Source organism: Danio rerio, chromosome 12, assembly GCF_049306965.1.
Source record: "Danio rerio strain Tuebingen ecotype United States chromosome 12, GRCz12tu, whole genome shotgun sequence".
Lineage (NCBI taxonomy): Eukaryota > Metazoa > Chordata > Actinopteri > Cypriniformes > Danionidae > Danio > Danio rerio.
Genome location: NC_133187.1, coordinates 26,576,785 through 26,590,339, shown reverse-complemented (window position 1 = coordinate 26,590,339; position 13,555 = coordinate 26,576,785). Strand labels below are relative to the sequence as shown.

General features: G+C 34.4%; 1 protein-coding gene across 2 annotated transcripts in view; it reads left to right on the top strand.

Annotated features, from left to right (window-relative positions):
* Positions 1-13,555, top strand: part of foxn2b (forkhead box N2b) — a 35,785-nt gene that overhangs the window by 20,072 nt on the left and 2,158 nt on the right. The window contains exons 2-5 of one of the 2 annotated variants that reach the window (NM_001017555.2): positions 364-941; positions 9,298-9,422; positions 10,951-11,006; positions 11,325-11,393. In NM_001017555.2, the coding sequence (NP_001017555.2) occupies positions 364-941; positions 9,298-9,422; positions 10,951-11,006; positions 11,325-11,393 (828 nt within the window). The remainder of the gene's footprint in view (positions 1-363; positions 942-9,297; positions 9,423-10,950; positions 11,007-11,324; positions 11,394-13,555) is intronic. The other variant, XM_073917626.1, reaches the window with a different exon arrangement.

Sequence of the window (13,555 nt, the reverse complement as noted above, 5' to 3'; positions counted from 1 at the left end):
AAATGATGTGCTCCTTTTGTCCAGTGTCACCCATGTGATGGAACTCGTTGTGAAGATCGGGGAAAAAATCAACATGCTAAACTTTCTGCGATGGTGCCGTGAGGTGTCACAGACATGATATTGGTTGACGTTAACTATGCCACATTACACGAGAAGAAACTATTGAATCTTGTGTCAAAACGCCCATTTGTCATTCACGAGTCCCTACGACACATTACGTCAAGTTAATCGTGCCAGAATTGTGTGATCTGACCAAGGCTTTAATTGCATTTACCTTTTTTATTTGTAAACTCTCACAGCACCATTTATTCACCATTGATCACTATAAAAACCTGTTTTCACCAATCTTCTTTTCTTCCGCAGACCCTCCTGGTTTGATGGGTCCGATAATCGGCATGTCTCCAGATAAGAAAGCCGAATCTCCTGGAGCACAGGGAGCGTGTGGAGCTGGGACTCTCCCTGAAGCAGAGAGTGCTTCCAGTCCAATGGCCACCAGTCTAGATCAAATTGGTCGATCTGTCAGTGTTGTGGCAGGCGAGTCTGAAGACGACGAGCTCACAAACCTGAACTGGCTTCATGAGAACTTGCTACAGAACTTCTCTCTTGGAGGGCCCGAGGCACAACCCATCAACAGCCCACTGTTTGACATTGAGGGTGGCATCGGGTCACCACATAGCAACACCAATTCATCCGCCTCCTCTGTTTCGACAGGAAGCGAAAGAGATCCTTACAAGTCTAAGCCTCCCTTCTCTTTCTCCTTATTGATATACATGGCCATCGAGCAGTCACCTAGCAAATCTCTCCCAGTGAAGGACATCTACGGCTGGATCCTCAAGCATTTTCCATATTTCTCCAGCGCCCCTACTGGCTGGAAGAACTCAGTGCGCCACAACCTGTCTCTTAACAAGTGCTTCCGCAAAGTAGAGAGAAGCATAGGAAAGGTAAGAGCCTTTTCATATGCTGTGTGTGTAATGGTTAATGTTGGCCATGTGATACAAAAAAAAACAAAAACAACAGATTACTTAATATTCATTCAAAAGCGAGTGATGTTGTTATTTGATCAAGTGTAGTGATTAGCTTATTCTAAAATGCTGATAAAGAAGTAATTGGTCTCATTATGTGATTAAAACCCCCATTTGATTTTGCCGTTTTTGGCGATGTCGACCAATTTGGCATTGTACGACGTCTAATGTGAAACATCGCGATGAATGATGGCATCATCGTCGTAGGTGGCAGTGAATTAACTATTTTTGAATAGTTAAATCATAATGAATTTATTATTTGTAGCATGCAGTTTCAACGACCTGACCCGCATGGTCTTTGTTTTACCCTTAACCAAATCATAAATAAATAAAGATAAGTTACTTACAAATTAACACCTGTCAATCACTTTTTCCACGGGACTTTGGCATGAATAGGCAGATTGATCTGTGTCGTTATATTGGCGTTGACAAACTTGGTAAAAAAGGTGCACAACCAACAGGAACCAACCAACAGAATCTAAGTGTTCGCTAAAATTACTAAGTACATGCGTGAAAGCGAAAGATTGAAGCAGTGTACTGACGCTGTGACACATTACCTAATAGATTCAAAAGACAGAAGAGCCGTTAGATAGAGACAAGATTAATTAAATATCACGTTTAACAACTGTAGTGAGACGCGATGCAGTGTTACATCCTTGATGAACTGTCTGATGTGCACTGCTCTCTGGAGTTTTGTGCTCAAAAGCACCCGCTGACTGCCAGGAGCTCAGACGTGTACATGACAGAGTGTGTGTGTGTGTGTGTGTGTGTGTGTGTGTCTGTGTGTGGTCACATAATGTGCTTTTTCAGCAGTACGTAATCCGTAATCGTTTTTGTTCTAAAATGCCAATTTAACACCAAGACCTATTAGTGTAAACGGGGCCTAAGTGTGTATTTTTCAGGAGTGGGTTGTTGCTGAGATAGGGGCGGCATGGAGGATCGCGCTGCAGGCTCAGCGTCGTGATGGACATTGGCGATGGACGATTGCAATGTCTATCACCCCAACCCTAGTTGGACTGTTGATTTTGAAGTTAGTTGGGGTTAAGGCAACAGACGTAATGTAACAAGCTAATTTATGAATACTATGTGTAATATTATTACTGATATCTACTTTGAAATTTGTTACACTAGTGTTATTAAATGCAAGTATTGTACTGTAATAAAAGTAACATGTTGCTGCCAGACTCGATAAAAGAGAAAAGTCAGCCAGTCATTAACAAAAAACAAGTACGTTAATTGAAAGCATACAGTGCTCAGCATAATTGAGTACACCCCCTTTTGAAAATGTATATTTTTATCCTTTTCTCTGAATATGGGTAATATATTTTGGTGCATTTGAACAAAACCAATTTATTAAACACATATATTTATTAAAGTAATATTTTAGTTACCAAACATCTTTGGAAATAGAAAGATAATACATGTAAATTCATGTGAAATACTGCACAAAATTAGAAACTTAAAACAATTATATACATATTTTTTGCTTCTCTTGATTTTTTTTTTCCCCCCTTGTTTTATTTTCCTTTTTTAAAAATATTTTTCTCTAACATAAATTTGGGCTAAAAATTTTTGAACTGCTATTAGAAGTTATTTTGTTAGATTAGCTCCAGATTTGGCTTTAGTGCTGACTAATCCAATGTATTTGCACAAATACACAATATTATAAAGCATCTTAAAGAAAATATTAATTTAAAAGAGACATTTGTGTGGGGTGTAATCATCTATTCTGAGCACTGTATAAAGAGTAGTCGTATTAGACTATTATGATGTTTATTTTTATTTATCTCCTTATTTTTTATATATTTTTTATTATTTATTGCATGAATCAATATTGGATATTTAATCATAAGCTAATCTTGCTACTTTTAGCTTAGTCAAATGTACTGCTAATGTGCAATTTCTTAGCCTTTAAAATAGGGTTGCGCGATACCGGAATTCGGTACCAATCGATACTTAAGCTACGATATATTTGGTTTGAATCGAAATTTTAAATATGTCCATTTGCTGTTAACATTTGAGCGATGTGGAGCGCGTTCTTAAACAGCGCTGATTTGTGATTGTGTTTTGTGAAGGTCATCGGGTAACTGCTCTTACCACTGTTGAGTGTAAGCACAAATACAGGGACACTGGTGCATTTCAGTCACCTTGATCAGCTGGTTTGTCTATAAGCTGACATACAAGCAATCCACTGATATATCGGGCCTTATAAAGCTCCAGTGTCCTTGTATCTGAGTTTACACTCAGTAAACAGTGGTGAGTTCTATAAAATGATGACCTTTACAGCCAGTCACAGTATTTTATGTTGAGCATGTGAACACAATGGCAATTCAGTGGTGTTTAAGAACGTGCTGAACAGCAATCAAATGTACTAAATACTAAACTTCAGTATCGTTACAACTACAGCTTTTGTACAGTACTTTATGAATATTCACATTTAAATTTGGAGTTTTTTGTTTATCATGATGCAAACAAAAAGTGGGTACACACTTTGGAATAACTCTGTCATGATCTGCACTTCTTATAAAAAGATGGTCCAACTCATTGAACTCCACTCATCCCTTAGTGTGTCATCAGGTCACACACTGAGGAAGGGGTTAAGCTGAAACATTTGTGGTTATACAGTTGTGCTCGAAAGTTTACATACCCCTTGAAGAATTAGTTTCAATGTGAATAGTTTTAATAAAATCAGAAAGGTCATACAAAATCCATGTGGCTTTTATTTAGTACTGTTCTGATTAAGATATTGTACATAATATGTTTACATATAGTTTACTAGACAAAAATCTAGCTGAAATTATTAAAATAACCCCCTGCAAAAGTTTACACACCCCTTGGTTTTCAATAGTGTGTGGTTTCCTGATGATCGACGAGTGCTTTTTCTGCTTTGTGATGGTTGTTCACCAGTCTCTTGTTTGTTCTGAATATTTAAACTGATTGCTACTCTTCCGAAAAATCCTCCATCTCCTGCAGATTCTTCAGTTTTCCAACATCTTCTGCAGATTTGATCTTTTATGTACAATGTTACTCAGGACAGTGCTAAATAAATACACATTACGTTACATTACTAAATAAATAAGAACAAGCAGTTTGTAAGATCTCTCTTATTTTGTTAAAATTATTCACATTTTAGCTAATTCTTTCAGGGGTAAGTAAACTTTTAAGCACAACTGTATTTTCTGAAGAAAGTGAAATAAAAATAAAAATCAATTACTCAATCAAGTTTATAACAGTTTTGGATTTTTCATTAGTTTTAGTTTTTTGTTTTGACGTAGTTTTAAAATTCAGCTAGTTTTAATTAGTTTTTAGAGGGAGATTTATTAGTTTTTAAATTTTGAAATTGCTTAGTTTATTTTTTATTAGTTTCAGTATTAGTTTTGTTTTTTTGTGTGTAAACTAGGATATTTTTTGTGCGAAATTCAAAGTCAGCATAATAAATATTCTAAAAAAAAAAAAAAAAAAAAAACTTAACCAAAGATTGGCTACATTTGACATAAGAACACTAATGTTACCATCTACCACTAATGTTAGCATCTACCCATGCTCAAATTCAAATACAACAGCCCACAAGATAGCAGCCTTAGGTAAAATATGTGTGCAAGGCTGCTTCTGAGATTAGATACACAGTAGTGATGAGAAGTTCAGATCTTTAACACGAACCAGATCTTCAGTGACAATCTTCCCATGTTAGGACTCAACATATTAAAAACATAATCAGCAATCATAATTGCAGTCAGTAAAAACATCAGCATGATCTGAAAAGTTTCTTACAATTATGTTTTGCAACCCAACTGAAGCATTACTCACTTTCTGTTATGACGTAAACTTGTGTTTCACTAGAACCTCTAATTTTAGCCCTTGGTTTACCTGCGCTGCAGTTGTTCAAGTTTAGTTCAGAAACAGCAGTCTGTCATGTTTCTGTTCGGTTCGCTTAATCACGCATGCGCAGAATTATCGGCTCACCACTTGTGTGTTGTTCTAATAACTGAATAACTCTGTATATATTGATTATGTATTTCAAGTCAGAGGGGGGTTTTACACATGTTAAAAAGTTGTTTGTGGATAAGTGCTTAACGTTAATGGAGATGCGAATTGTTTCAAATGATTCAGTTTGACTTGTTGCGATCACGATCACTAATATATAAATAAAACCCACTAATGGGCACAATTGTGTAAAAAGTATTAATTTAAGTCTTATTTAAAGCTGTCACCGTGCTGCTGTCATGTCCAGTCGTTGTTTTTGTCACGGGAGCAACGGCGAAGCCTGACTGGAGGAGCACTGGCTTGACCTGGCCAATATGCATCAGGATTACAGACTGGCAGCGTGAAGTAAATAGATTTACTTCTTAAAGGCTTACAGTCTGTATTATTACATTTACAAAGACGAAAACAAAGGATGTTTTTGCTGTAATTTTAGTTAGTTTCAGTTAGTTTTGTATGTACACAATACAGTTTTAGTTGTTTCTATTTTTTTTTAAACTCTCGTTTTTAATTTTTATTTCAGTTAACAAATGTGTTCTAGGAGTAATTTATTAGATTTAAGCTGTTGTATAATTGTTTCTTTGTCCTGGAGATCACATATCGCCTGTAAAATATTAAGTCTGGACACTGTGGATGCAATTTCATCAGTTGTTTTTTACTTTAAGCATGATTTCACACTATTAGCAATATTTTTGTGATTTTTTTTTTTTATTTTATTTATTTTTTATTTATTTATTTTTTGTTAATAGAAAATTTATTTGAATACATTAAAATATTATGTCATACATGTATAAATAATAAAGACAAAATGTAAATTAAAAAAATAAATAAATTAAAAGCTGAATAAGTATACTGAGCAAAAACTCACATCAAATCAATAAAATTATAATTAAACATATAACCAGACCCCAAAATATAATAAATACCATTAATTATATATGAATAATGCAAAAGCATCACTGTTATGGACATGTATTTCTGTTTAGCAGAATTTGCACTGTACTTTATAATGGTGTGATGCCTAAATTCACTTGTACCTATAATGGATAAATGCAACTAATAATTAAATAATTCCTGGCCGGCTGGCCCTATCATAAAGAGCTATATTTTGCAAGAATAAACTTTCCGCTGCACAGTATCTCCCAAATTAAATAGACTTAAAACATTAATGAAGGTGGAAATCATTTTTATTATGCATGACAGCATAATGCTACAGGAGACCTGAAACTAGCACAGTGAAAACGGTTGCCAGGGACAACGCTCAAATATAAACATTTGACCTCAGTATTCTTTGACTGGCCTATCAAAATCAAGTATTCTAGTGAGCCTTAAAATAAATTAGCATAAAATCTCTTTTTCAAGACCGGTTGACGGCACACTGCAGCATAGCCAGCCGTTTCACTAACTGGGTCAGTGTATAAAGTAGTGCAGCGCTGACTGCAGTCTGCTAACAGGCTTGTCAAAAGGGATATTGGTTTAGGGCTTTTTGAAAACCAGTGAGGCAGATGTTTTCATTTCTTCTACAGGAACCCTGGATTCAATTCAAATTTATCTGTATAGCCCCTTTTACAATGCATATAATTTCTGAGCAGCTTTACAGAAAGCAAGCATGATTCGATTTATTACAGTAAATTAAAAGAGCATGCCACTTTCTTGCAAATAGGGTTTAACAATTTTTTAATCCATTCACCAGAACTGGCGGGAGCACTTTTAGATTAGCTTAGCATAAATCATTGAATCAAATTAGACCGTTAGCATCTCGCTCAATTTAAAAATTAGTTCAGACAATTTTCTTGTTTAAAGCTTGACTCTTCTATATATACAGTGTGTACTAGGAAGGGATGCACCGATCCCGATACCTGGATTGGATATTGGTTCGATACCGCATATTTTTTCAGCTGGTATCGATCCAAATCCGATCTTGCGCATGCGCCATATTCATTGTAATTTATAAGCCAACAAAAGCCACGAAGGTATTCTACTAAAAGACACTAGAAAGTTGTCATGTAGGCCTACTATATCCAAAATGTTTTAAAGCCGTTTCGTAGTTTAACGTGAAGCACAGATGAATATTCAAGTGGTTAAACTCATGTTCAGATCAGCGCTTCCCTCCGCTGCGCCTGTCAATCATTCTCCATTCATTCACAATTCAAACAGTGTGTATGTATATATATATATATATATATATATATATATATATATATATATATATATATATATATATATATATATATTAATATTTTATTTAACCGACCTGTTTGTAAAACAAAATATTGGAATGTCCTTGCATGTATATAGGCCATTTTATATATATATATATATATATAATGAACTAAACTATTGAATTAACTAAATTATTTACAATTTATTTACAACAACAGTTTGCTAAAACCTGGCTGAACATTTTAATGAAATATATGGATATTGAATATTTATTATTATGCCTTTTTGTAATGTACTTACTGCAATAAACAAACATGTATTTATAGGTTTGCATTTCAACTTCTTATGCATCACATATGTGCTCCAAACTTTTTCTTTATTGAGACATGTTGAACTCTTCTTCCATCATTTAAAATGTTTCTAAATTGCTTTGTTATTTGTTTTTCTTGCCATTTTTTAAAATCTTTTGTTTACATGGACACATTTAATCTGACATGTCCATACCTAAATGGTTAAATGAGACATGTTTAAAGAGTCCCTATTATGTATTAAAAAGGCTAATATTTTGGCATTGGGGTCTTCAACAACAATCTGATATGCATGCACGGTCAAAAAACACATTTATTGTCTTAAAATATGCATTTATTTTTACCTTATTATCCCAACGACTCTCAAATGATTCGTTCAGCGATACATTTGTTCCCAAACCCCTCCTTAGAGCGATGCTAATCTGCACTGATTTGTCTGTTGTGATTGGTCGACTGCGTTCAGCAGGAGACAGAGAGAAATGCCCACTATGGCTTTTCAACAATTTTGAGGTAGTCAGAGTGCAAAGTGTATGTTTGAGCCCAGTGCAGAAATGCATTAAAGCAATGCAGTTTAACACCAGCATAATGCTCCATTCTTAACCATAAGTAAAAACAGTGGCACAAGTTCAGTTTTAAATCCACACAGCGGCAAAAGGCTAAAGACTCATTACTGTAACTATTCATTCAAACTACTATGATTCAACTCTTTTATAGATTAATCTGTAGTTTTAAACATAGTGTATTTTCAGATTTAAGCCTTTACTGGATATTTCACTTCACTTAGAGCTGTGTTACACCCTACATGGAGGGTAATTTTCAAAAACCCATACTAGAGGCTCTTTAAGTCGTTACATGCAACATCCTTCATTAATTCTCTTAGACAAGGAGAGATCTCCTGTTAAGTATCATACTTAAACGGGAAAATCATTTATGCAATGGAAAAGTTATAGAAAGCTTGAAGCATCAGAATTGGTACTTGCTATCGGCCAATCACCATGACAAGGAATTGGTACTTGGTATCGGCTGCAAAAATCCTGATCAGAGCATCTTTAGTAGAAGTCTAAAATTTCATTCATAAAGGTGTTAAAATGTCTTAAATTCTTATATTTAACATGGGTGTAACCTGCAGAAACCATGTGTTTTTAAAATGAAATAAATATAACCTTGTTTGCACTACTTTGTAACAAGTGAAAATCCTGATCTCAAACCTTTGGACTGGCAGTGTAGATCTAAATTAGGACAGCTATGGAGCCAAGTGTAAAAACACTCGACCTTCTTTGGTGGACTTTGCTAGGTACTTCCAGAAGACACACACACACACACACACACACACACACACACACACACACACACATATACGTGTGTGTGTGTGTGTGTGTGTGAGGGCAAGCCATAATGGAGCGGTGCGGACTGTATGTTTCATCAGCGTGTGACATTGTGTGTGAATCTGTGGGTTTCATATGTCTCAGCCTGGTGTCTGTTGCCATGGCGATGTTTCCTCTTTCCTGTTTATGAACACGGCTAGTGAAGTGAGTCAAGGTCATGTTCCCCCTGCAGGACCACACCTCACACAAAGACTGACGACGAGTCCTTTATTCACACATGCTAATGCAAACACAGGAGGAGCCAACATTACACACACACTCTCCTTGTGCTCGCTATTGTTTCATATTTCATTAGGATCATTTTGTGTGATGTGATTTTGAATGCACGGTGTCAGATCAGAAGGACAGATGGTCCTGTTGTCTTTTAACCTGAGTCTTGCTCTCACACCATCATGCTGATAATACATGCTTGACTCCTCCCCTCTCTGTTCTTTCTAGACCAATGGGAAAGGCTCTCTGTGGTGCGTTCATCCTGAGTTTCGGCCCATGCTGATGCAGGCCCTGAAGAAGCAGCACTTCCCCAATGCTCATGCCTTCTGCACCCCGCCTGCCTCCCCTCCTAGGTATCAACACTGGCCTCGGTGTACAACATACAGTTCATCTAGGCTTATGTCTCTTACTCTGTCGTTCCTTCTATCAGTCAATGTGCTGTTCTATATTTCTATTGTTTTATCATTGTCAATTATTTTATTGTTGTCTGTCATTCTATTGTTCTTTATTTTATCCTTGTCTGTTTGTCTATCTATTATTCTATCAATAATTCTATCTATTGTTCTAACTTTTTATTGTTCTTTTCTGTAGTTCTATTGTACTAAATTTCTAAAGTTTTGTCCATCCGTCTGTCTGTCTGTTAATTCGTTCTATCATTCCAACCATCCATTCTACTGTTCTATCTATCCATTTATCCATCTATTTGTCTGTCTGTCCGTTTGTTCTATTGTTCCATCCATCCATCCATCCATCCAACAGTCAGTCAGTCAGTCAGTCATCTGTCTGTCTGTTCATTTGTTCTATCGTATATCTTATATATTATTCACATATTTTTCTATCCATCCGTTCTACTGTTTTTTTTATAATTTATACTACTGTTCCATTCATGTGTTCTATCCATCAATTCTATTGCTTTATCCATTGCATTCTATTGCTCTTTCCATCCATTCTATCGCTCTTTCCAGCCCTAGTATCATTCTATCCCTCCGTTCTACTATTCTAACCATCCGTTTCATCATTTGTACTATCATTTAACCCATGCATTTTGTCAGTCCCTTCTATCGCTATATCCATCCTACTATCATTCTATTGTCTGTTCTACTGTTCCATCCATCCATTTAATCATTTATACTATCAATCTATCCATGCCTTCCATCCATCCATTCTATGTCTCTATCCGTCTGTTCAATCTATCTGTTCTACCATTCTTTCCATCAGTTATTCTATTCTATCCATCATTCTAATGTTCTATTTATCATTCTGTCTGTTCTATTTTTCTGCTGTTCCGTCATTCTTTCTACCGTTCCATTAATTTATATTTCTATTGTTTTATTAGTTGATCATTTTATTATTATCTTAATTTCAATTCAAGTTTATTTGTATAGCCCTTTTCACAATAATTATGGTTCCAATCATTCTATCCATCATTCTGTCATTGTGTTCCATTTTGTAGTTCTTTATTTTATTTTTCTCCATACATCTCTCTTTTGTTAATCCCATCATTCTAATATTTCTTTTTTTCTATTGTTCTGTCATTATATTGCTGTTTATCAATCCAACTATCATTCTGTTTTTCTCTTATTCTATCTTTCTGTCTGTCATTTCTATTCTTCTGTGTTGTTCTGTCTATTGTTTTATTATTCGATCGCTCCGTGGTTTCAAAGTTTTATCTAAAGATTCTGAGTATTGAGAGTTTAATTAGTCTTGATATTCAAACCTTTATTTTGATTGGTCTAATTCATCTGTTTTTCTGTCATTCCTTTTATATTTCTGTACATCTAATGTTATGTCTGTCATTCTTTCTATAATTGTAATGGTCTGTTTTATTACATAGGACTTGAAGTGTTGTAATATTTTTGACTTTTTCTCTCTGCCGTGTAGTGCCTCATCTCCTCCTCATCACCTCTTCACTTCGGAGCAGGGCTGTGCCCTAAAAGGTTAGTAGACTTCTTCATTACAGGTCTGTACAGAAAGTCCATGATCTAGTCACATCTGTCACACACACCATTTTCAGACATGTCATTATACATTGAGGTCTATCACTCATCTCAGCTCTTTGTGTTCCACTCACCCTCTATTTGGTACAGTCGAAACTGCACATCTCTTTCCTGTGTTTGGTAACCAAGGCACTGGTACTTTGAAATTAGAGCGAGAGACTGTTTTGCTCCTGGGTGGAAGTGACTCATTCATTTAAACACACACACACACCACACAGTCAATACTTGTGTGCATCACACATTTCTTTCTCTTTGCAGAATGTGATTTTGATGCTGCCACTGCCATGATGCTGTTAAAGTCTGCCTCTGAGCAGAACATTGACTCATGTAAGAGACCACCATACACCATCATATACATCTTTTTTCTCCTCACTTTTTGTTTGTCTCTTTTTTGTTTTACATCAGGTTTATTTTCATCAGGACATGCATCTATTTACCTGTTTGCATAATCTCAGCAATCATGTGTGTGAGGGAACATGTGTGACAGTGAAGACTGGAGGAATGACTGATTGTTTAGCTTTGCCACTGAAACTCAACTGTTCAACTGCAGGAATATAAACATTTTAAAATGTATTTTGGTTTTATCAGTCAATAAATTATGTTCAGATAAAGTATTTGAAGAGAAAAAAGTATAATAAAATGGCTGATGAAATATTCAAATTAAATTAGAAATGAGATGTATTTAAATTATCCTGAAATTGTTATACTTTAATTTCCATTGCAATAAATATATTTCAGTTAATATAACCACAGCAACATTTTAACAGTTTAATAATGAATAGTAGCTTATTACCTGCTTATTAAGATTTTAACAATTTATTTGTGCTTATGAAGTTTATAAGCACTTTATATATGCACAAGTATTTACATTGTTTTATATACGTTATTCAGCAACGTGGACAAATAATGTTGAACGAGTCATATACTGTATTTGTAAGGAATACATTTTTCCCAAAAATGTAATTTCTGTCCTAATGTAATTAATGTAATTTCTGTTCTAACGTTTGAGAACCACGCAAGAAGTATGATTTGCATGCATGTTTTTTCCTCAAAGAGACGACAGCCATGACAGGAGCCGCACCCACACATCCTTTAAATGATCATAACGCATTTTACAGTTATGATTACGACACGCATTTGATATGATTTTTCTTTCATAGAGAACACAAAGTGTTGCACATGAAAATAAATGTCAATATTAATAATTTTCAATAATGATTCCTTGCATTTACAATTTTTAAAAAAAGTTAAATTGAAATTGTTTTTTTAAATTCAACACCTAAATTGTTGGCAACAAATTTGCAGACATCATTTTTTTCAGTGTACACTAGCCTATATAATATTGAATAAAATGCAAGAGGGAACCTGATAATGACAAATGTCTGATTTTACCAGTGAAAAATGGTCTAATAATGTTGTCTGACAGATTGCAAGCATATGTCTCACACATAATAATTTGGCTTTAGAATTATGAATAGTTGTATTCTGATGACATCACTTTTCTGTGATTTAACAACCAGGTCAAGATTTAGGTTTATTCAAGTCCACCATTCAAAGTCTATAAATAAAAATTTGTATTTTAACCAACAGTAGACCTGCACATAGGCATAATATTATTGTTGTTTTACCATATGTTTGAGCATAATAATAATAACCTATTGATATTAACCTTTATTTTACATCTACAGAATCATGAGAAAATCGTGATCTTTAATTCAAGCAAAAAAAAATCGTGATTAAAATTTTTGCCAGAATCAAGCAGCCCTACTACATTCCCAATCATACCCCATACCTACACCTAACTACTATATTAATAACCCTTAGCTGTTTTTCTGCCAGTGTTTTTTTTATCATTATTATTTTTTATTTATTTTTTTGTCAGCCACTGCCAGCATTTTTTGATGATTGTCATGTAATTTGACAGCCTTCGTAATACTTTCGGCTTGGAATATATGACATATTATATATCAAAATAAAGAACCAACCCTCCGTTTAAAAAACAAAAACAAAATCTTTTTAATTTGTCTTAATGTGTTCATATTTTGTACTACCTTAAATGCAGCTAGGTTCCATGAAAAATGTAAAGGTAAAATAGCAGGGAAAGCAACAAATTAGGAGTTTATTCGACTAAAAGTCTTCTTCAATTCAGTTCTATTCATGTTTATTTATATAGCCCTTTTACATTGTAGATTGTGTCAAAGCAGCTTAATTTAAAAGTTCTAGTAAAGTCCAGATTTTAGTGTTGGACGGTTAATGGTATGTTAGTAGTGAGAATTGTACCTTCAAATAAAGTAAAATAAATGGATATCAATGTAAAATATGTAACAAAAATTAGTTCATTTTTAGTTTTTGGGTTATTATATTATATTATATTATGATATATTATAACTTTTTTTATTACTTTTTGTTTCTTATTTTTGTATTTCCTGCACATTTTCAAGTTTTAGTAAATTTGGTTTTATATTTATTAGTTCACGCAGTTCTGTATA